Raw genomic sequence first — 23,368 nt, forward strand, 5'->3', positions numbered from 1 at the left:
TTCATCTGCTACTCAAAGGTAAACTGTCTGTGACCATGGCGATTTCATTCTTAACTATTCTATTTTATATCTGAAGAAGGGAGCTTTAAATCTCAAAAGCTTATACCCTGAATATCTTGTTGGTCTCTAAGGTGCCACTGGATTCAAATCCTTCTATTCTGTTTAACCATTATTGACACACTGCAGCCTGCAGTTCAGATAACAATGGAGTTCTATCAAGTGAGTACTGCGGAATCAATGGGCTGGATGCAGATGAAAATGGAAATTTCCGCAGATTCCTCCTTCCTGCTGCAGATCTCCCTCACGTAATTCCTCGGGGTCCCCTATCCCCAGGAAAAGCATTCTGTGGAGATTACTGGATTGCAGTAGGAGGGGTGGAAGCAGAAAAGTTCCATTCTGCTATGTGTCAATGGCAACATTAATATCTTATATACATAATAGGCCAATGACAACATTAATATCTTATATGCATAATAGGCCAATGGCAAAATTAATATCTTATATACATAATAGGCCAATCTTAGCATTTCAGGAAAAATGGAAAGCTTTTTTTGATTATGTAGCTGAAAACTAAGAATAACTAAGAACAACTATTATTAAAAATGGTGATAGATGGACGGATATTAAAATAAAAGTGGAAAGCTAGGAATATATATTTTTATATAGGTATATGATTTAACTGATGACAATTTAACTGATAGCATTTTATCTGTTAAGTTATTCTCTTATATGATTTAGATGTTGTGTTTAGGTTTATATATGACATAGATGATTACTGATGATTGAAGTAATTGATGATTGTAGAAATAGGATCTGGACGATTATATGAAGTTGCTGTTTATTGTGTATATGGTTGACTTTATTATCTGAAATTAATAAACAAACAATAATATTTTTAAAAAGAAAGTTCCGTTCTGCCATTAGAAAACTTAGTCTGGATCCAACCCAGTGTCTTGTCACAGCCGCCTGGAGTAGGGAATATGCCATGTATATGGTATGGCGGTATAGAAGAGCAAAAAGGTCTAACTCATAATTCTGACATTCTGTGAGAAAGTTGAATCAATTAGATCAAGGACAGGCTCAAAGTAGGTAATGATCTGGCAGTTAACTCTTGGTCAACTTCCAGTTGTCTACCTAATATCTTCTGGTTACCAGAATGCTGGATTAGGTGGACCTTGGTCAGCTCTGGCAAGGCGCTTCCTATGTTCTTAAGCATGACAGCAGGCTCAAGATCACAAGACAGACTAGCTGTACTTTGATTGTGATTGTTATAGAAACAGACAGAAAAGAGCATGAAAATTTTTGCCAAAATCAACATAACTACTGACAGATAGGGAGGGCTGGGGCTCAAAATCTCTTCCACAAGATTTTTTTAAAAAAATTATTTGTCCCAGTGTATAGATTCTGACCATTTTATCAAAGAGCCCACTGGCTTTCATACCTCCCTGTTAAGTTCTAGTGTCAAATTATCCAAAGTCCTCAAAATGTCACCAGCTAGCATAGTTTATGTCACCACATGGAGATATTCAAACAATAATAATAATAACTGCAGCTATACACCATCTTCTAGACAGATTAGTGCCCCACTCAGAGCAGTGAACAAGTTAATGCTATTATTATCCCCACAATCAGGGCTTTTTTTCTGGGAAAAGAGGTGGTGGAACTGGGTTGCCCTCGGAGAAAATGGTCACATGACTGTTGGCCCCACCCCCTGATCTCCAGACAGAGGTGAGTTTAGATTGCCCTCCACGCCGCTTGGCGCTTGGCAGCGGCACAGAGGGCAATCTAAACTCCTCTCTGTCTGGAGATCAGGGGGCAGGGCCACCAGCCATGTGACCAGTTTCAAGAGGTTCCGGAACTGCGTTCCACCGTGTTCCAGCGGGAAAAAAACCCTGCCCACAATACAGCTGGGGAGCCAGGGCTGAGAGGAGTCAATTACCCAAAGCCACCTGCTAAGCTCATGGCAGTGGTGAGATTTGAACCAGCAGAGTGCTGCTTCACAGTCAAACCACTTAACCATTGTGCTACAATATTTCATGATTATCCTGTGTCTCCTCACACTGCTGCCAAGCCAGCATGGTTTAGTGGTTAAAGTATTGGACTAAGATCTGAGAGATCCAGGTTTGAATCACCGTTCTGCCATGGAAGCTTGCTGAGTGACCTTTGGCCAGTCACACACTCTTACCCTACCCTACCTCACAGGGTTGTTGCAGGGATAAAATGGAGGATAATTTATGTACGCCACCTGGGGTCCCATTGGGGAGAAAGGTGGGATATGAATAAAGTAAATAAAAATATGCTCTACAACCCCCCTCCTATTTTTCTGGATTAAATTATTACATATTCTGACTCCACTTCTTACTGCCACTATTAATTAATACACAGGTAGCTTCTAGAAAAACTGTCAGGAAATCTTACTTCTTACTCTTCTTCTCTCTCTTGAGCCTTTATCAGCTTGCATGATAAATAAGGAAAACACATATGCGTTTTTCATCAGCCTGAAGGTGTAGAGTTGAGAATGGATCCTTCCAAATTCTCTGGGGGAAGGAAGAGAGAGGAGGCAAGGTTGCCAAAAGACCTGGAGAAAACAGTTGCATCTGCAGGCTTAGTGCATGTAAATGCTTGTCATGCTATAGAGGTAAATAACATCCCATCTAACCTCTGTTAAAGGGACAGGACAATTTTCCCCAGGCCTTTTGGCAACCCTAAGAAGAGGGAGTCTAGTGTGTAACCAAGACCATATGGCACTTTCAATTCACTTCCAATGCAGTTTGCAACTGGATTTTACTGTATGAAACTGGAAAACCAACTTGCAACTAACTGCAAAAGTGAATTATTCAACATGTGTGAAAGCAGCATCTAGAGACTCTGGATAGGGTAAGAAGTGGGCAGGGTAAGCAACTGGACACCAGGGGGTGCACTAGAATGTAACTTTTTGGGGGGCAGGATGGAATTTTAAGGGTGATGGGGGAACACATGGCCCCAAACCTGTAGCTGACTTGGGGTTCAAGGCAGCTGCACACCCTAGCCCTGTATGCAAAGCTCCACTCCATTAGTGCCTGATGAAACGGGGTTGGCTGGCCTGTGATGGCTTACCTGTGGTAGGGGGGTGAGAAGGAGGCTCAAGACTCAAGATGCATGCAAAGGTTGTCAACCCCCTGTCAGAGCCAGGCGATTCCCCTGGAATTACAATTGATTTCCAGGACACAGAGATTAGTTTCACTGGAGAAAATGGCTGCTTTAGAGGGCAAACTCGATGGCATTATACCCGTGAGGTCTAGGCTTACCAGCCTCCAGGTGGGGCCTGGAGTCGATACAACTGACCTCCAGCCCAGACAGAGGTCCGTTCCCCTGAAGGAAATGGCAGTTTTGGAGAGTGAATTATACCTTGCTGAGGTCTCTTCCCTCCCCATAACTCACCCCAGGTTCCAACCTCCCAAATCTCCAGGAATTTCCTAACCCGGAGTTGGCAACCCTGTGAGGTTCCTCCCCAGGCTCCACCCCTAAATCTCCAGGAACTGGAGTTGGCAAGCCTAGTTTTTTTATCTTATACGACATCAGACCCCTGCTTCCTATCGCGTTCCAAGGCTGCATACAGAGTCCGGGGCTGGCAGCAGAGGAAAAGAAGCGGAGCAAAGCGAGGGAGAGTCTAGTGGGTGGAGGCCCCCGGGGGGTGGATCCCGGATTCCTCGGTGCTTTCGAAGGTGTATGAGAACCTCACCCATCCCCCCCACCCCACCCCACCCCGAAGAGGGGGAAGAGTAATGTTTATCCGGGAACTTCTCTGTCACCAGCCGGTGGGAGAAGCTGCTGCGTTTCCGTCAGGACTCCTTTTGCTGTGGCACCCACTCCGCCTCCTTCTCCTCCACCTTCAGCCCCCCCTCCCCCTGGCAGAGCTAGGTAGAAATCCCCCCTCCCCTCCCCTCCCACCCACTCCCTGCCGAGCTCTTCCCTTCCCTCCTGCAATGTCCCCCCGCTCGTTTCATCCTTTTCGGCCTCTTCCTTTTAGGGAACTGAGGAGGATCTTGAGGCTGAGCGGGGTGGAGGGAAGGGGGCGAGAGGCACCCTGACCTGGATAGCTCCCACTGTTGCTCTTTTGGCGAGGGGGTGCAGCAGGCTCATCCTAAATTTGCATCGGTTTAGGATTAAAGACCCTTCCATGGGTGGGAAGTGGAGGGGGATGGGGGCTGCCAACTTCATCAGACCCCAGGGGCAAATCTCCAGCATGGATCTTTTTACCCTTGTCAGGATGCGTAGGCATAGCTTGCTGCCAGCTGTGCCCACTGGATGGATGCCACCTCTTCTGAACTGTTTCTTCCCTTGCTGAGCCTTGGGCGACTTCACAGCTTCTTGGATTGGTACTTAATTAGCCTGGTTCTGTCTGCTGCACCTGGGGTACTAAGGTGGCATTCTTCGTCCCTTTCCTTCATCCTGGTAATGTGGGACTGGGGGGGGGTGCTCTCTGCCAGTCGCAGCCTGACACATAGCCTGGATTGTTACTGCAAACTGCATTGCTTGGACCTCTGCAGACCACCAACTGATATTGCTGCCTTGGATTGATAGGATTTCTCCACTGGGATGTTACCGTTTCCTTTACTCAGCCCTCCAGGATGGTAGCAAAGGGCATATTTTGTTGCCCACCCACCTTGGCATGAAACTTTGATGCAGAAATGAGAGTTCAGATGTACACTTAGGGACGTCATCCAAGCAGGGTAAGTTCAGTTTAGAAGAGGGGAATTACTGGTGGGGGGTGGGCGCATGGGAATAAGATACAGGTTTATAAAACTATGCATGGGGTGGAGAATGTGGATAAAGATGACTTTTTTCTTCCTCTCCCATAATGCTAAAACTTGAGGGCACCCAATGAAGTTGATGGGCAGTAGATTCAGGACAGACAAATGGAAATAATGCTTCACTCAACAAGTAATTAAATTGTGGAATTCACTGCCACAGGATGTAGTAGTGGCTGCTAATATGGGACCCATTCATGGAGGATAGGCCCATCATTGGGTACTGACCATGATGGAAAATGAGAGCCTCCACGTTCAGAGGTAGTAAATCTCTGAATACCAGTTTTAGGAAACCACATTGGCCTCTATGCCCTGTATGCTGGCAGCTAGTTGGCCATGGTGTAGAATAGGATGCTGCACTAGATGAAGCACTGATCCACTGCATCAAGGTGCTTCTTATGTTCTTATGACCTGTTGGTATGTTAAAGGAAGGGTCAGCTGGGATGGTGGCTATGACACACAGATGCCTTCAAAACGTGGGGGTGCTCCCACTCCTATTGCCAAGCCATTTCCACTGCACTCCTTGGCACCTTCAAGTTCCTCCTACCTATTTTTCTCTAGCTCTGGCCATGCTAGCTTCTCTTTTCAGCTCTGATAGTTAAATGGGACCCTCATGTTCAGAGGCAGTGTATCTCTTACCAGATACAGCGAGCATCTGAAGGGCTTGTAAGCTTTCCAAAAGTATTTTGAAATTCCCCAAAATTGTGAACGAGTCATTCTTGGGGTATGGTGGTCATTGCCTAAAATTGCAATATTTATGTCAGAAACTTATTAAGACCTCTACCCCTTATTTAGAAGCTTGTGCTCCCATGTGACCCCTGCTACCCTCCGGGGGATGAAATCTTACTATCTCAGCCTGTTTTGACTTCCTAGCCAAATTTTATTTCAGTTCCTTTGCTTTTGGTTTGTACTGGATTTGTCCTATGAAGTGTATCATCTATGGGCCAAAACTTGGTTAGCATTTTCTAGGCAAGACTAGGGCTAAGGCTGCATTCACAAGAAGAAACACAACAAATACTTTGAATATCTTTTTGGAAGTATAGCAGGAGGGATCATAAGCTTTTGCTTCCTGCTGTGAGTAACGCCTGTGTAAATTTCCTAGAGTTGTAGTGAATCCAGCTGCAAAGAGAAGAGGAACAAATGGAACAAACTATTCTGGCACCAGCTGGAATATTTTGTTGTTGTTTGCAGCTCAAGTTTTGTGAAATTTCCAAGAACAGGAAACTCCAACCTAATCCTGTGTGTGCCTATATGGAAACAAGTCCCACTGTATCCCATGGACTTATTCCTAAGTAGCATGAGTAGGACTGAGTTAATCATTGGAGTTGTGATCGGTTGGTCTGTTAGGTTAGGGTGTACTTATTTAATTTTTAAGGCTCTTTCAGGTCTGGTTTGTTGTAACCTGGAGATGAAGAAGAAAATATGCAAAATGTCTTTCCTTCTAACAGTTAGTGGTAACTTTCCTTTTTGCATTGCATGTTATTTTTCCTTCTAAACCTCAAATCTTGAGCACTCAGTATTGGAGTAATAATTAAATTGTTTAAAAGAAAATGATTTATCAAGTACAGTTTTTTAAGTTGGCATTGCTGCATTCCAAAGCATAAGTTCATTCCTAGGCATAAGTGCATTGAAGTCAATTGGCTTAGAAAAGTATAATTGTGCTTAGAATTGCACTGTGAAGCTCTACAAGTACTGTGGATTCAGCCATTCGAATAACTCTCACTTGCGCAATTAACATGCTTGCTTTCTTATTGCAGACTTGGCAGTTCATCCCAAGGAAATATTTCTAAGGAGATCCTTATGGAGCTGCAAAGACATTCCAAGTCTACAGGGAATCCCTGTAGACCAGCCGAAACCATGGAACGCCCCCACCTGCAAGACCCCACAACTAACATGGGGCACATCAAGCTGGAGCTGGAGGAAGAGGGAGGAAATATCCAAATACCACCTCCTAAACTGTCTCGCCCACCAGTGCCTTCTCCTGCCGGTGCCCTTCTTCAGGGTTTGAATGGGCTGCCCACAGCTGGCAAACGGGCCCATGTTCCTGTCGGGACAACTAGCATAGAACAAGGAGAAACTTCTCGACTGGGGCGCTACTTGCTGATTGACAGCCAGGGGCTGCCATACACGGTACTGGTTGAAGAGGGGGTAGGGACAACAGGGGCAACCACAGGAGGTGCAGATGGTGGAGGGAGTGGAGGGCCCTTGCGCAAGGTGTACTGCTGTCCAGTGTGTTCACGAACATTTGAGTACCTGTCTTACCTGCAGCGCCACAGCATTACCCACTCAGAAAGCAAGCCACATGTTTGCAGAGCCTGTGGCAAGGCCTTCAAACGCACATCCCACTTGGAGCGCCACAAATATACCCACTCTGGCCGTAAGCCCCATCAATGCCCCATCTGCCAGCGTAGCTTCCGTGACTCTGGGGAGCTCTTGCATCATCAGCGAGTGCACACAGGCGAGCGGCCCTACCAGTGTGAAGCATGCTATATGCGCTTTGGTGAGCGCAACACTCTCCAGAGGCACATCCGCCGGAAGCATCGTCTACAGCTCCTCCCTACACCATAGAGACTGGCCTTCTGGGACCTACCTGTGTCACAATCATGGAGACCTGCTGCCTGCCAAGACCTTAAGAATCTAATTTCTGGGACTTGCTAGCATCCAGGCATGCTATGGCAATCCTGGCCTCGTTTTATGGAACTGGTACTTCCACATCTGCCACTTAACAGCTTACTGTTCCATGGAAAAAATTGAATAGAGAATCTTGCCCTCAAATGCCTGAAATGCATTGGAAATGCATGGGAAAGCCAGCTTGCTGAGACCTAACATGGACATTGCCTGCTTTCTCATGCTGCAAGGACCTGGCCTTCCAGCTCTGTAGATACCCTCATTTGTCATGCCAGTCTGGGCTCCTAATGAACTGGCCGGGAGAGCTATTCCCTCCTGCTTCCCCCTGGTGACCACTGCCCCTGTAGGTCAGTTGCATCCACCATGAATACGCTGGCCTCTGTAACAGAGAGCATGGCCCACTAGCATCCAGCATTGGCCAATACTTTGACTGTGTGGCAGGCAGAACCCAGCCCACTTGACCCAAACCTTGCACTTACGGGCAGGCGCTGTCCCCACCATGTATGCCTGAAGGACATGTTGTCATGAAGTCTGTAGTCTGGCAACGCACATCTACCCGTTCATTTACCTGGCCTTGAAGTGGCAGCCCTCTGCTAAGGGTTACCCTACATCCCTTTCAGGTGCGCATTGGCCCAGAAACAGCATGGAGACCTCATTCTGGCCAAAGAAACTTGGGCCTGCCCATTTCATAAAAATATGCTTCACAAATATGGAAAAGTGTCAGCTTCTGTTGGTTTGGGGGAAATGAACTGGAGGGGGAAGCCAAGGAAATGCCTTCCTCTGCAATTACCGACTACAGATTTGAATTCAGTTTTCAGAATTCTGAACCCCTTGCGGAAGTCTCATTTGAAGAACTGGGTGCCAGCCTGGCATAGAATCCTACCCCCAACTCACCTGTGCCCAAACTTGCTTCCCACCCTACATCCGCAGTCACAAACAGAGGGGTAGCTGTTTCATTATGTCCAGTGGCACCTTAAAAATATATTCCAGCATAAGCTTAGCTCAGCCAAAGCATATGTTGTCAGATGCCTGGCATGAGATGATGTGAGCTCTGACTCATGAAAGCTTCTGCTGGGATGGTCTTCCATATTAAACAGATGAAGGAGTAGTAAGAGGAGCCATTTAGCTGTAAGAGATTCTGGTTCTGATTTTTTTTAAAAGCAATTAGGGAGCAGTGGTACTGAGGGACATAATATGGGGTATTCCTTTGCACTTTGTCCTTTAATCTCTTATTTCCAAATCCTCCAGACATTTCCAGTTAAAAAGAAAAAGAGCTGGCAGTTCTACATTTCTTCTAAAATATACTGTTAATCGAGCTGTGGCTAAGACCCACTCTTCCTGCCAGGCCTTGTTTCCTTCTGCCTTTGATCAGACACTGAGAGTTTTCCAGACAGTTGTGAGTCAGGCACATTGAAACCCCAGTTGTGCGGCAGAAGGATATTTTGCGCTTCATGCCTGACTTTTGGCTTGTGGGGTATACGCAATAAGACTGTAGTGGCTTCCTACAATAGATCATGCACTTAGGATGTCTGTTTCCTTAACCAGGGGAAATAAGTGGGGGAGCCTGAACCACAGCATGTGTTCCAAGGTGCCAGAGAGACTGATACATCCAAAGTTTGCCAGGGAGATCCCTGGGTCATCTTTTCTCCACTTCATATTTAGCGTGGAGTCTTTGATCTGTGTGTGTCCTTTTTTAATTAAACATAATTCTCGGGTTTTGGTTCATCTTTGTGTGTTTGTTATAAAGTGACGCTATATTACTTCCCATCTTGTAGAAGCGTTGATAGGAAGTGAACCCTCTGATGCTGAGATTGAGAAGAGTGCCTTTCGTATATGTGACTTTTAAAAATGCAACAAAGGTTTTTATCAAGATATGGGAGATCAGCGGTTTGCTTTGACCATGGTGAGAAGAGGGCGAGAAAGGGAAGAAGTTTGATTGTAGGGGGAGGGGGGATGGATATACACTGGACTCGTCATTTTATGCACCAAAATTTTTAAAAATCCAAATATGTGTTGAATATGCCAGTCTAGTGCTCAAAATATGCAAATCAATAAAATGTACGCATAGTGCTCATTTTGCATAAACGTCTTCAGTCACTCGCTTTATTCTGAACCAGAAACGTATGCTTAAAAAACCCTTTTTTTAAAAAAACCCCAGGATGTGCTTTTAAATGCTTCAGTGCTGTGAAGGTTCACAAACTTAAATGAAGCCTTAATGGAAGCCATGCAAGGTTTCAAGCTGAGTGTGGAAAATCTTTCCAAACTGCAAACTGTACATTGCAAACATCTCCATGCGACCATGAGGTCTAGAGTTTTGTTTTGTAGAAAATGGAAAAACTGCCATACTTGACAATTTAAATTTTACTTTCAAAAAACTGCACACAGCATGGGATAAAGAAAACAGACATTGATGTAGAATAAATGTTTTGGTGAGTGCACTTGTTATAGCTGATCAGAAGATTCCAGACCTTCTGGACGTAAAGGAGGAGCCCTTAAAAGTGCGATTCGGGTATGAATAGATTTTATAACTGCTGTAGTTTGGGGTGAGGGAACCAGGCTAGATTGGGAATTTATAAGCAATGGCTTAGATCCAGAAAGTGGAAACATAAATGGACCTAGCGCAGTTCTACTCACAAGCTCTTACGCAATACCGAGTGCTTTCTTTTATCTGTATTATAGTGCCCAGAAATTGGTTGCACTGTGCACAAGATCTTGTTCAAGCACAACTGAAAGTGAGGATGCAATACGTTTGGCTTGGTGCAAGCAAAAAATTCTGTGCCGGACCCAACTCAGTGTGTATATGGGTGTTCAAGGATTGTCACACTTTGCACGCTTGTTACAGTAAACACAATTGCCGCATAAAGCTGCTCTGAGATCATTAGCTGTCATTTCATCTGCAAGTTGACTGAAGAAGGCACCTTTGAGGACATGCAGAAAACTTCCCTCCTAAGAAACCGCAGATGGACTATATGCAGCTGGTATTTATGGACCATGTCTTCTAGGAAGGCTGAAGCCTCCTTGCTTCTCATACATCTTGTAGAAAGGAGTCCTACAGGTCAATAGTGGACTGGATCCAGAGAAGGGAATCCTGCAGGTCAATAGTGGACTGGATCCAGCAGTCTTGGTGGAAGATACTAGCATTTGCAAATCTATTCCATATCTCCCCGCTCCCCACACAATCCCTTCTGATTTCAGGAAAGTTGATTCCCAGGTTCTTAGGATGCACATGGACCAGTAGCCACACAGCAAAGGGGTCTGCACAGAGGAGAGAGAAAGGAATGGGGTTGGGGTTAGGTTCTTGCCCTTGCGGAAGAGGAAGGTCAAGGCATGATCCATCCCTATGTTTACTTTTTTAATTTAAAGAAGTTCTGAAATTGAGCCTTCTCTTGCTTCTGCTACTATTAGATTTTTGCTTCTAATAAAATAAAAAGTCAGCTTGTATCCAATCACTCAGCTATATGTGAAGTCTTTCTCCAGGAAGAGTCATCTACCGCGGAAGGCTCCACACTTAGTTGAGTAGAATGGTAGGATACAACTTCAAATCTTGCAGTATTTGGTAACAGGTCATAAGCCGCAGAAGATAAGTGTTAAAGATTAGCAGAGAGATTTTCCAGAATTTTGCAAGTTAGATGTGACAAACATTTTACTTTGCAGGTATTTTCCAAAAACTCATAGAGAAGATCATTCCTCAGTTTTGTTGGAGTGATAAAGGGGATCGCATTTTCTATTTTGAGCATTATCATGAACAGATACAAATAGCTGGAATAACACAATCCCTAAAATGAAATGCTGTCCTCTTCCATTTTTCCCTGACAACAACAATAATGATAAAAAAATAATGATAATGCCAAAGCAAAGGAGGGGTAGTGTTTAGTTTTACTTTATTTTAAAATTTACTTGAATAAACATAAATATCTTGCTATTTTAAATCTTATTTTTTTAGGGAGTCAAACGTATAATGGTATCTTAGCCTGTTTCATTCAACAGTGTCTGTACTGACTGTAAGCAGCTCTCCAAGGTCTCCAGTACAGAAAGGTCTTTCGCAGCACATACTACCAGTGACTAACCAGGACTAACTCTTATACATACAGCATGAGCTCTACTGCTGTGTTACAACTACTCTCCAACATGTAATTCCACTACTATTGCTATTGCAGCTTTATTGTCTATCCATTTTTTTCTGGGCCGAATTCAGAGAGCTGGTGGTGATGCCTAGTGGTCTAGGACTGGACTTGCTAAAGGACCATCTACAGTGATAGGAACCAGTTTGTGATCTGAGTCCTTCCCTCGAGTTTCTGCTCTGTTCATACACAATGATAGAGGTGAGGTTGATGACTTTTTCCAGACCTGGAATTCTCAGCCCCAAGAGTCTTGCTTAGCCTTCTCACCTATCTTCTGACACTTAAAGCATTCCTATCTCATAAGGCCTTTAGCAATGGGTAACTTTGTGGCTTTTTGCTGCTGCTTGATGTGTTCATTGGCTATTTTTAAAAAATAGTTACGGACCAATCCATATGCAAAAGAACCTCCTCAGGATACAGTGAAGCCTCCCGCCATTAGCATTCCACACCCTGGGAAACTCTCACAGGATGACTCAGCTCAACCCCACCCCTCCTGAGTAGATATAAATGACCTGCCAACATCCTTTCCACACTGTGACACTGAGAGATCTCTGTCTTTTGGTGCTACACCTCTGAAGATGCCAGCCACAGCTGCTGGCGAAACGTCAGGAACTACAATGCCAAGACCACGGCAATACAGCCCGGAAAACCCACAACAACCATCGTTCTCTGGCCGTGAAAGCCTTCGACAATACATAGTTACGGACCGTTTTTAATCTTGGTTTTTCTTCTGATGGCTGCTGTGGATTTATTTTCAATTTGATTTTTATTTCTCCTTCTAATAGTGAACTTGATGGTGGCTTTGCTTATCAGCAGGGCAGTGAAACTCTGACTCCCCAGGTATGCAGAAAATTATTAGTTTGTACAGGGCTTTTTTTCAGCAGGAACATGGTGGAACAGAGTTCCAGCACCTTTTGAAAATGGTCACATGGCCTGTGGCCCCACCCCCTGATCTCCAGACAGAGGGGAGTTTAGATTGCCCTCCACACCAGTGCAGGGAGAGCAATCTAAACTCCCCTCTGCCTGGAGATCAGGGGGTGGGGCTACAGGCCATGTGACTATTTTTACAGAGGGCAATTTAAACTTTTAAAAACTCCCCCCTTGTTCCAGCTGACCCAAAGTGATGTAATTGTGCAGTACTGAGTTCCACCACTGAGTTCCACCACCTCTTTTCCCAGAAAAAAGCCCTGAGTTTGTATATTTAAAGGAAAAGCAGAGATCGGAGGGAATACCAAATAACCAATCATGCCTGTTGCCCACGTGAAGCTATGGAATATTAAGCACAGTTGTGACAGATGTGAGGTGGTGGAGATGCTGATTTGCTGGAGTCCATTACAGTATTCTGAAGAGGGAGATTAGGGCTGGAGGACTCCAATGGCCCACACATCACAATACCAGTGCACAGTGCTAGAGCTTTAAGGGCCTGGACCACACTGAATATGAAAGAGACAGGATGTGTGAATTACTAAGCACTGGAAGAAAAGCACATCCTTTGATCCTAATTAATCACTTCCTTTCCTTCCCCTTGATAATTTAAATAGCAAAGAAGGTATAGCCTGTAGCACTTTTTATACTGTATCCTATCATTGTGTATTTTTAAAATTAGGGTTTGGGAAGGTGTGCAGTGATGGATACGTTTCAGTGTTCCAATTTTCTCTTCTCTATAGAAGGATAAGGAAAAGGAGGAAGAGCTTCTGCCACCACCACTCCTGTTATCACATGCAACACAGGAAGAAAGAGATAACTATATCCACTCATTGTACAGTAGCTGATCACCTATCCCCGACCTATAACTCCACTCTACTAAGAGATCCAGAGGAGTTAGTCATGTTAGTCTATAGTAGCAGATCGGGACTCCCACTTAAGAGATTTACAACAAGCATTTTTGAGACTACAGTTCCCACCAAATGAGATAAGGAAATGGATCGACAGGGCCAGACTAGTACCCAGAAACAGCCTGCTGCAGGACAAACCTAAAGGAACTAACAACAGAACACCACTGGTTGTCACCTATAGCTCCCAGCTCAAACCCATCCAATGTATCATCAGTGATCTACAGCCCATCCTGGAAAATGATGCCTCTCTCTCACAAGCCATGGGTGGAAGACCTCTCCTTGCCTACAGACAGCCCCCCAACCTTAAACGACTTCTCACTAACAACCATGAATCGGCTAGCAGAGTCACCAACACAGGTACCAGACCCTGCAACAGACCCAGATGCCAACTCTGCCCTCATATCTACCCAGGAAATACGATTACAGAACCCAATGGCGTCAACTACATAATCTCTGGCTCTTACAGCTGCTCATCCTCCAACATGATATATGCCCTCATGTGCCAACCATGTTCATCTCCTCTGTACATTGGACAAACCAGCCAACCTCTGCGCAAAAGAATAAATGGAAGCAAATCTAACATTAAAAATGGCAACACCCAGAAACCAGTGGGAGAACACTTCAATCTACCAGGACATTCCATCAAGGACTTAAAGGTCACTATATTTCAACAGAAAGCTTTCAAAAACAAAATCCAATGGGAAGCTGCTGAATTGGAATTCATATGTAAATTTCACTCAGTCAGACTTGGATTGAATAGAGACTATGGATGGTTATCTCATTATCAGAAGTAACTACCTTTCAGGCATTCTATTCAGATTCAGCTATGGAGGAGAGGGGTCACACCCAGAGGTGCACTCCACCTCTTTCATGACTTTTGCAACTGTTTGCATCTACTCCCTCCTCCCCTCACCACCTATCTAGCCAGTTTCTTCATACCCTCCATGCATCGTTTCTCGAAAGCTTATGCTACAGTAAAGTTGGTTTGTCTTAAAGGTGCTACTGGACTCTCTACTAAGAGAGGATTGTTTCTCTCCAAAGGAAATCTCCTTGACACAGAGGAGAGCATCACCATTAAAGGAATAGAATCACTGCATCCTACCTAGAGCAACTGAGCTACAGTTCTGAATTGCTGAGGTCCAAAGCTAGGGAAGCAAGCTGCACGTAAGAGTTTGGCGGCCTCACACCATGGTGCTGAATTGGGCAGGGGGATCCCTGTAGTAGTTTCTCTCCTGCAGTAGGACTCCTGCATAAGGGGATCCCAAACGGTTGCAATGATACATATGTAAGTGGTACTGTTAACTAACTTTGATGTGCTATCAGTCTATCTATTCCTCAGAAAAACAGGCTATGAATACTGTAAATAAATAAATACATATTTTCTAACTCACATTTTGGAACTGTTTCTGGCTTATCTGCAGCTTTATGCTCATGTTCAACGAAAGGAGGATAAATACTGCATGCAAATGGAGTAATGAAGGTTACTGTGATGAACTGTATCCAGTTTCAGTGGTTTTCTGTTTTTTGGTAAAGATAAGCCACATTTCCATCCTAATGGCAGTTCATCAGCAAGCTACAAGCATCAAGTGGTTAATAAATGTTTCTTACTGATGAAATTGGGATCTGAAACCCTCAGAGCCATTCCTAAACTCAACGGTGCAACTTCAGAGCCCCCCCCCCAATTTGTTCACCTGGATTCATGATTTGCATGCAAGATCTATCCCTGTCACACAAGATGATGATGTGCATACTAGGATCTGTACATCTGTATTGATTTGTTGTGCCATATACAACCAATGAAAACAAATTTGCCAGAAACTGAATTATGCACCTGTGCTAGATAGCTTTGCAGTAGGGTAGTACCAGCTTTAGAAGACGAACAAACTCTTATTCCCTTTTAGCTGTGGAGCAGATAGTTGAATAGCTTACCCCGGGGTATTAGGTTTTCAGAGCAATGCAATGCAGAGTTACCCCGGTTTAAGTACATGGAGTAACTCTGTATAGCATTGCACTGATGGGGACCTGTCACAGGTGACAGGTTGTCACTTCAGTGACCCTTCTGTGAACTGATCACTGTCAACTATTTTATTTATTTATTTACATTATTTATAGTCTGTCTTTCTCACTGAGACTCAAAGCTGATCACACAGTGTGAGAGTGCAGTCAGTTTGAAGGACATTTCAATAAACGATGTAATAGGATCTATAAATGCAAATTTGCAAAGATTTAAAGCTAGCAGAAATCCTGAAATGCTGAAGCAGAGCATAAGCAATTCTAAGACTGATACATTAAACAACACAGAACTACCCAGTAGTATCATACCCAACAACAGATAGCACACAGTAGCACATAGCAGTAAAGTACCTTTTTTATTAGGCTCAACCAAAATGTTACAAAATTTCCGGGAACTTTTTGTCAGGTTCAGTGGGGAAAAGATATGGAGGGAGGGAGATAAAAGATGTTTCAGAGAATAAGAAAGGCTGTCTTGACCCCTTAAAAAAATATTGTTTTTGTACTGAACATCTCATCTGATGAAGAGCTCTGGGGAACTTGAAACATGCCGTTTGTGATATCTCTTGATATCACAAAAAATTAGTATCACAAAAAAATTAATATTTTTCTATGGACCAACAGGGCTACCTTTGCCCCTAAACCGAGATATTGATTGGGTTTGGTGGGATCTAAATCGCTGGCAATGTTGAAATTTCAACTGAACTGAATCATGAAAAGCAACATCACCTCAGCGCCTCTTGCTCTTTAAATTAAAAAAAAATGCAGTTTAGAGTGTCTTTTTGACTGCAGACAAAAAAGAGGGAAAAACAATCTCCCAGTTACCTTTAATTTCCATTGGGGCTCCATTTAAAGGGGAGGTAAAGGCAAAGGAAGAGGATGGGCAGAAAGGAGAGGGGGAGGGGAGTTGTTCCCAACTGCTGCTCCCTTCGGAAGGCGACTGAAAGTTGGGAAGGGACTTTGTAAAAAAAAATCTTCCCGGGATCACCCTGGATGAGAGGGACGGCTGGTGCAGGTGAGAGTCCATTTGGAGAAAGGCGAGGGAAATGGCCGGAGAGACCTGGGTGCAATTCTTGGATTGAGCAGAGAGATTCGCATGCAGGTGGGAACAAAGGGACCAAAGCAGATCGGGGGAGTGTGGGGTGGTGGGAGAAGCGGGAAGAACTCCCTGGAGGGTCATCATCGACGGGCGCCTTGCAGGCCGATCCAACCCGCCCGGCAGAGCTGCAACCAACCGCATGTCTGTGCCCGATCCCGGGCTATTGTTCTCTGCTCTCCCAGGACTCCAAAAACGACCACCGGGTATGTTGGACTACAGCTAGACGGAGGGCTCGGGCACCAATCCTGAGGGTCTGTGCCAAGCCTGTAGCCGGGCTGCTTGGCCTCTCTAGAAGGGGTAGGGGGAACACGGCCGGGAGCCAGGACGCCTGGGTTCTCTGCAAGGGGGCTGGTGGGTTAAAAGCAGGCGAGGAAAGCTTTGAGACAGCCAGGGCTCCCGGGGAAGAATAGGGTGACTGTATTGGGGAGCCAGGATGCCCTGGGATTTCTAAGAAGAAAACGAGCTCCGTCCTATCGAGGAATAGGTAGGGTTGCCATCCTCCCGGCGGGGCCTGGCGTTCTCACGGCATTACAAGTGATCTCCAGATCACAGAGGTCTGTTCCCCTGAAGGAAATAGAAGATTCAGAGGATAGACTGATTCTATGGCATTATGGCATCGTATCCATGTTGAGCTTCCTCCCTGGGCTCTGCCCTGAATCTCTAGGAATTTCCCAAGCTGGAGCTGGCAACCCAAATAGTAGGGCAGGATTGGAAGACAGTATCCCTTGACTGGGTTGGGAGACTGGCTCCTTCTTAAAAAGTAGAGGGACCTAGTAGGGTGGGGGTGGGGGTGCGCGGTTAGGTCAGACGGTTGAATTGCATGGTGGCTCACCAAGTCATTCTGTTTCTTGCAGTGCCTGCCATGCCAGATGGCCACTGGGTGCTCACTAGGAGGACAGTGGCCTTTCCCTTCTTGCCGTTTGCCCCCAGAGGCTTGTATTCAGAGGTATACTGCTCTTGTATATGGAGGCTGCACTTAGCGAAAACTGTATAAGGAACAAGCAGAGCCTAGCGAGGGAAAGGGTCACTTTGGAGATGGAGTGCCTGAGTCCTTCGGGAACAAAGTGAATCAATGTGTGATATAGGAGTGAGAGAGCTTCCAGCCCAGAATCCCCTGCTGGAGGAGAGTGGGCAGAAGAACACAACTGCTGGCGCTGCTCATCCAAGGATCTCTGAAGAAGAAATTGGAGGTAGAGATGTGGTGGAGCTGGGGCTTAGAACTTTCAAGGCTTCCAGGGAAACTTGGGTTAAGACAGAGACGCTGGAAACTGAATTCTCCTGGAAGGAGGTGTATACATGGTGTGTGTATGGGAGGGCATTAGGTTTATAATATGTGGCATTAAGTTTATAATATGACAGAACAGTGCAGCTAAATGATATTTTACGCCAGGGCTGCGTCTTATTTCATTTTACCTTTCCTCCACTCCCTTCTTCGTATTTCCGTGTTCTCTTTTCTCATATTCTATTTTGTTTCTTCTTCTAAGGGCAGATGCTGTGTTGCTTTGGACTAACTGATGGAAACTGAGTTGATTACAGTGAAGGAAGAAAATGGGTCGGTAACACTCCCAGCTTGTTGCCTGTGCCAGAGGGAACTACCGGAACTTACTGGATCCCAGGAGCAGATTCCACAATGCCAGGCCTGCAAAAGGATCGTCTTGGAGCACAGGAATTGGTTGCCTGACAACCAAGAGGCCCAGGCCCTCCCTGCTGACAGACCTTACAGTTGCTCTTTCTGCCCCAAGTGCTTCAAGAGGGCCTCAGACCGGCGTGACCATGAGCGGGTGCACACAGGAGAAAGGCCGTATGGCTGCGGCATCTGTGGGAAGCGCTTTACTCAGAGCTCAGTGCTTTCTGGCCACATGCGCATCCATACTGGGGAACGACCTTTCCACTGTGGTGTCTGCTTTAAGTCTTTCAACAATGGCTCCAATTTTCGCAAGCACCAACGTATCCATAGCCAACCATACAGATACGGTGCCAAGGGGAATGGTGGGAAGGACTGTATCATCCTTCCTGTGAAGAAGCAGAATCAACCCATGGAAGGACAAAATGGCAGCAAGCGATGGCAGGGCAAAATACTGAGGCAAAATGGTTGCCAAAGCATTAAGGAACTGAGGGAAGGAGAGAAGAACAGGAGCTGTGACCTTGTTGGGAGACAAAATGGTCCTTATATTAACAGGCTAATAAGCCCAGATGGCAGCAATTATAATGTAAGGCAACCTGGTGAAAATGTAGGCCATTTCGAGAGGATGAAAGTAAAGCAAGGTGCCACTAACTGTGGCCCTACCCTTGAAACAAAACATGGAAGTGGCAGATTTAAGACAGGTGACAGCAAAGGACGTGTTGGTGAACTGGGAGAAAATGGGGATAGCAACTATGATCAAGTGGCAACTCAAAATGGTCACAGCTTCAGGCTTGTGAAATATGCTAGTGGGGAAAATCAAGCTAAAGGTCTGAAGCCAAGGAAATCAGGGGAAAGACATGCTCAGGGAGAGTGGAAGCAACATTTTGCCAGCCCCAGTGGCAGGTTAGACGGTGTCAGCTGTGGAAAAGGTCTCTTATCAGTGGGTGGCAACAAGGACCATATTTACAAGCTGAGTCAAGACAGCGTTGTTGGGGGCTATGACTTAGACCAGAGACCTAATGGAGACTACCTCAAAGGGCTGAAGCATAATGGTGGAAAGGGCACCATTGCAGACATGAGGCGGAATGGCGCAGCTTCTATCAGTGGGCTGAGGCAAAGTCAGTATGGCAACGCTACCAAGCTGAGCCAAAATGTCAGCCATGGAGGGCATATCAATGGCATGAGTGAAAATAGCACTGGCCATTTTGGAGAGCTGAGACAGGATGGTGGCATCAGTAAGGGGAAGCAGGTGAACTTTCAAGCATGCACTCTTGGAAAGATGAACTCTCTACTGCCTAACGTGTCTGTCCGGACTTGTCCTGAAAGCAGGGATGTCATGGCCTGGGAACAGCCTGATACGGAGTTAACAAAAAGAAGGGATGGATTTGATGAATGCGCTCCTTTAGACAGGCATTCATCCCCTTGGGAACCAGGTATCTCTGACCCATGCTCTTTGCCTTACGACCTTTCGGTGTCCCCTCAGTCCCACTCGCTGCAAGTCCAGGTCAGCAGCACGGTTCAGCTTTGGGAAGAAGAGAGCCCTTACTTTCCTTTCCAAGATCCTGAGCCTTATGCTCAGCATTCCCCAGCCACATTCGATTCCAAGCCCTTCCTGTGTTTTGCATGCCCCAAGCAGTTCCGACGTGCTACGGATTTGAAGGAACACCTGCGAGTACACACAGGTGAAAGGCCCTTTGGCTGCACTGTCTGTGGTAAGCGGTTCACGCAGAGCTCAGCCCTGGTGACTCACCGCAGGTTGCACACTGGGGAAAAGCCCTTTGAATGCACCGTGTGCCGTCGGCGCTTCAATAACTCTTCCAACTTTGCCAAGCATCGCCGGCTTCATTTGCAGGAGAGCAGGGGGGGTGGCAGTAAAGCAGTGGAGAAAACATCACGGAATGCCAAGCCACAGTGACCACAATAGGGGGAAGTTCTTCCCTTTTGGATGGTATACGGTCTGTGGCAATTGCAACACTGCAATACCAGATTTGGCATTCACTCAGCACGTTTCCTCATTTAAAAGTTTCTAGTCCTTAAGGCTACGAAGAAAGGCCTGAAATAAATTGCCAGTGCCTAGTGGAAGTGGGGTAGAGAAGCTGAGCAACCTTGTAGTGATCAGTGCCTTGTAGAGCTGTGTGTCCCTTCCCAGGATTAGCAGAAGAAAAAAATACATTATATAAAATAAGCAAGGATGTGCAAATTTGCTTAGTTTGTTTATACAATTGGTAGAATTTGGGGGGGGGGTGCAGGTATTGAGCTAGGCTGGCACAGAATTTTTCTTTTCACAAAAGAAATTTCCCGTGTACAATCAATGTCTCCTTCCAATAATATTATAAACAATCTATTTATTAATTATTGGCAAATTAATATCACGACTCATACCACATATTACAGTGCAAAATAGCTACAATTTCATAGGCGTTATATATACTCCAGATTAATCAATTAAAGTGTCCTGTGCTCCAAATCCTATGGTTCATACTACTTAAAGTGCAATTGTTTTAAGCATCGTTTGACACAAAATTTCATATATGGAGTCAATTTCGCCTTATATCTCAGTTCAATATGGGTACGGTCCAAAAGTATCCCAGACACTGTGAAGGTCACAGATCATACGTAGACCTTGGTTATATTCTTTTGGTATACATAGAAGATTCTGTGACCATAGAAGATTCTGTGACTTTACAAGTATGCTTCCTCATGTCAGTTACCAATTCATTGCTCTCTCTTGGTAACTGACATGAGGAAGCATACTTGTAAAGTCTGACAACTGTGTTCTTTGAGAAAGAACCTTGGAAACGGACTTGATGGGAATCTGGACCGTCCGTTAGAAAAATCATGGTCACAGAATCTTCTGTGTCAGACTTTACAAGTATGCTTCCTCATGTCAGTTACCAAGAGAGAGCAATGAATTGGTAACTGACATGAGGAAGCATACTTGTAAAGTCACAGAATCTTCTATGGTCACAGAATCTTCTATGTATACCAAAAGAATATAACCAAGGTCTACGTATGATCTGTGACCTTCACAGTGTCTGGGATACTTTTGGACCGTACCCATATTGAACTGAGATATAAGGCGAAATTGACTCCATATATGAAATTTTGTGTCAAATGATGCTTAAAACAATTGCACTTTAAGTAGTATGAACCATAGGATTTGGAGCACAGGACACTTTAATTGATTAATCTGGAGTATATATAACGCCTATGAAATTGTAGCTATTTTGCACTGTAATATGTGGTATGAGTCGTGATATTAATTTTCCAATAATTAATAAATAGATTGTTTATAATATTATTGGAAGGAGACATTGATTGTACACGGGAAATTTCTTTTGTGTACAGAATTTTTCTTTAGCAGAGCCCTTGTAACAACCACCAGCTACAAAGTTTTAACAGAGCCAAAATTATTTGAACCATATTGGTCCAAATTGTTAGTAAATAAATAAATCAGGGGAACCCTAAATATTTGTTCATATTATGCAAAATGGGCACAAGAATTAAGGGAAAATAGGTCTCCCCAAAGTCTTGTAAATATTGTCTGTCAGCCAATACCCAAAGCCAGAAATAAATTTTCCGAAAAATCACTGATGTCATGTTCTAAAAAACCCCAAATAATGACAATTCTGATTTGCAAATCTAAAGCGTTTTTTTAATGTATGCTTTATACTATCGTGAATTTTCATGTGATTGTGATAGGGGGCAGGGAAGCAAAATAATTGCATGATCCAGCCAGAAAACGCCAAGAGAAAAATCCGAGACGACCTACTCCATCAAACATCAGTTGAAGATGCAGCCCAAATTTTCCTTCATCAGTTTAGATCCCACCATCTTGTATCTCTCTTTGTAGAAGTGATTTGTTTTTGGTCTTAAAGGAAACCTTATAAACTGCTGGGCCTCCCTCCTCCTTTAATTAAACAAAATTGTTTTCAGTTCTTCATTTTTCATTGTACATTTACAATTTAACATCATTATGGTCTTCTCCAAAGATGTATTCTCATGGCTGCTTTCCATACACAATGCAAACTGGGTCGCTTGGCTATATTGTACAACTTCAGATTCTGAACGCATGCCACTTACACCATACCTCAGTTTTCAAGTCATTTTTCAAATATTTTTCAGGGTGTTTCAAGTTACCACCTGAACTTATATTTCATGATAGAAAATCAACATGCACTGATCCTTAAAAAAGGGAACTTGTTCCAAGTGGAGTATTACAGGAGCCTCAAAGACATGAGGGTTAAAAAATGAGATAGGCAAGAAGAGTAAGGGAACTCTGCTATACCTTCTCATGTATATTCTGCCTATTCTATCCTACGGGTGGTGAGGTAAAATAAACGGGGGAAGGGAGAGAGGATTTCTCAAGCAAGTTCTGTGTAATCGATACTGCTTGCAAAAATGTTATATTGCAATTTAAGGTCAGCCAATGCATGGATACTTTTGGACTGTGCTTCCCCCCCCCCCAGGAAAAAACAATTTGAAAGTATTGTTTGGCTAGATGACACTGCCTTCATCGTTGTCTTAAAATTAATTCATATGTTTTACAATAACTCCACACATTTTAACCCTTTCAAATCTTGTAGCTAATTGAGTTTGCACAAAGCTGCTTCTCTGCCAGTTCTTGCCTCCCTCCCCGAAAAGGACTGGTGGAGGAAGGAAGTCAAGTAACCAAACAGATAATGAACCAGTGAGGGAGGATATAAATTTAGTAAGTGCCACTAGAACTACAGTAAAATAGATGAAATACAATGCATTAACACCACCTCCCTAACTAGTTAACAGCACACTAAATCATTGTCAAATAGATCACTGAATATGTTTTGGCAAGAAATTGCCTTCATCAGTGGAAAAAAAATTCTCAACTATGTGTATAAAATGACCATATAAACACATTTATCCTGCTGATTAGGTGGAGAACTTCAGTGTACCATTATAGAATTAGTCTCTTCCTATAGTTTTCAGAACGACTCTGCTCAGTTAAATGAAGCACTGTTTGCAAAGGGTTAACTACTACGTATTTATAGAAAGGTACACATTTGACTAATTTCAGGGAATTTAGCATAGAGTGACTAGAGTTTTCCCAAAGATTCTGATTTATAGGAAGACACTAATTTTACAATGGTACACTGAAGTGCTTCACCTGATTGGCTGGATACATGTGTTTATGTGGTCATTTGATGTGACTACACTCATAGTTATCTTGAGAAATTTTTTCCCACTGATGAAAGCAATTTTTTGTCGAACCACATTTGATGATC

General features: G+C 44.3%; 2 protein-coding genes across 4 annotated transcripts; both read left to right on the forward strand.

Moving 5' to 3' along the window:
- Positions 1-3,769: 3,769 nt before the first annotated feature.
- Positions 3,770-9,428, forward strand: LOC129338261 (zinc finger protein 581-like). The gene is made up of 2 exons (XM_054992339.1): positions 3,770-4,712; positions 6,548-9,428. Exon 2 carries the CDS (start codon positions 6,591-6,593, stop codon positions 7,356-7,358), a length of 768 nt encoding a protein of 255 aa, XP_054848314.1. The 5' UTR covers positions 3,770-4,712; positions 6,548-6,590; the 3' UTR covers positions 7,359-9,428.
- Positions 9,429-16,269: 6,841 nt separating this feature from the next.
- LOC129338695 (zinc finger protein 226-like) lies at positions 16,270-20,433 on the forward strand. Of its 3 annotated transcripts, none has more exons than XM_054993116.1 (2): positions 16,270-16,399; positions 17,968-20,433. In XM_054993116.1, the coding sequence occupies exon 2, from the start codon at positions 17,998-18,000 to the stop codon at positions 20,020-20,022; it is 2,025 nt and encodes a 674-aa protein (XP_054849091.1). In that variant the 5' UTR covers positions 16,270-16,399; positions 17,968-17,997; the 3' UTR covers positions 20,023-20,433. The 3 variants fall into 3 exon arrangements, with proteins under 3 accessions (XP_054849091.1, XP_054849092.1, XP_054849095.1); XM_054993117.1 differs by having other exon boundaries at positions 17,973-20,433; XM_054993120.1 differs by lacking the exon at positions 16,270-16,399 and adding an exon at positions 16,406-16,486 and having other exon boundaries at positions 17,973-20,433.
- Positions 20,434-23,368: the final 2,935 nt, after the last annotated feature.

This window comes from Eublepharis macularius, chromosome 12 (assembly GCF_028583425.1).
Source record: "Eublepharis macularius isolate TG4126 chromosome 12, MPM_Emac_v1.0, whole genome shotgun sequence".
NCBI classification, from domain to species: domain Eukaryota; kingdom Metazoa; phylum Chordata; class Lepidosauria; order Squamata; family Eublepharidae; genus Eublepharis; species Eublepharis macularius.

What these genes read in the sequence shown, in the direction of transcription:
- LOC129338261 (XM_054992339.1), top strand. Translation starts at nt 6,591, where the DNA reads ATGGAGCTGCAAAGACATTCCAAGTCTACAGGGAATCCCTGTAGACCA.
- LOC129338695 (XM_054993116.1), top strand. Translation starts at nt 17,998, where the DNA reads ATGGAAACTGAGTTGATTACAGTGAAGGAAGAAAATGGGTCGGTAACA.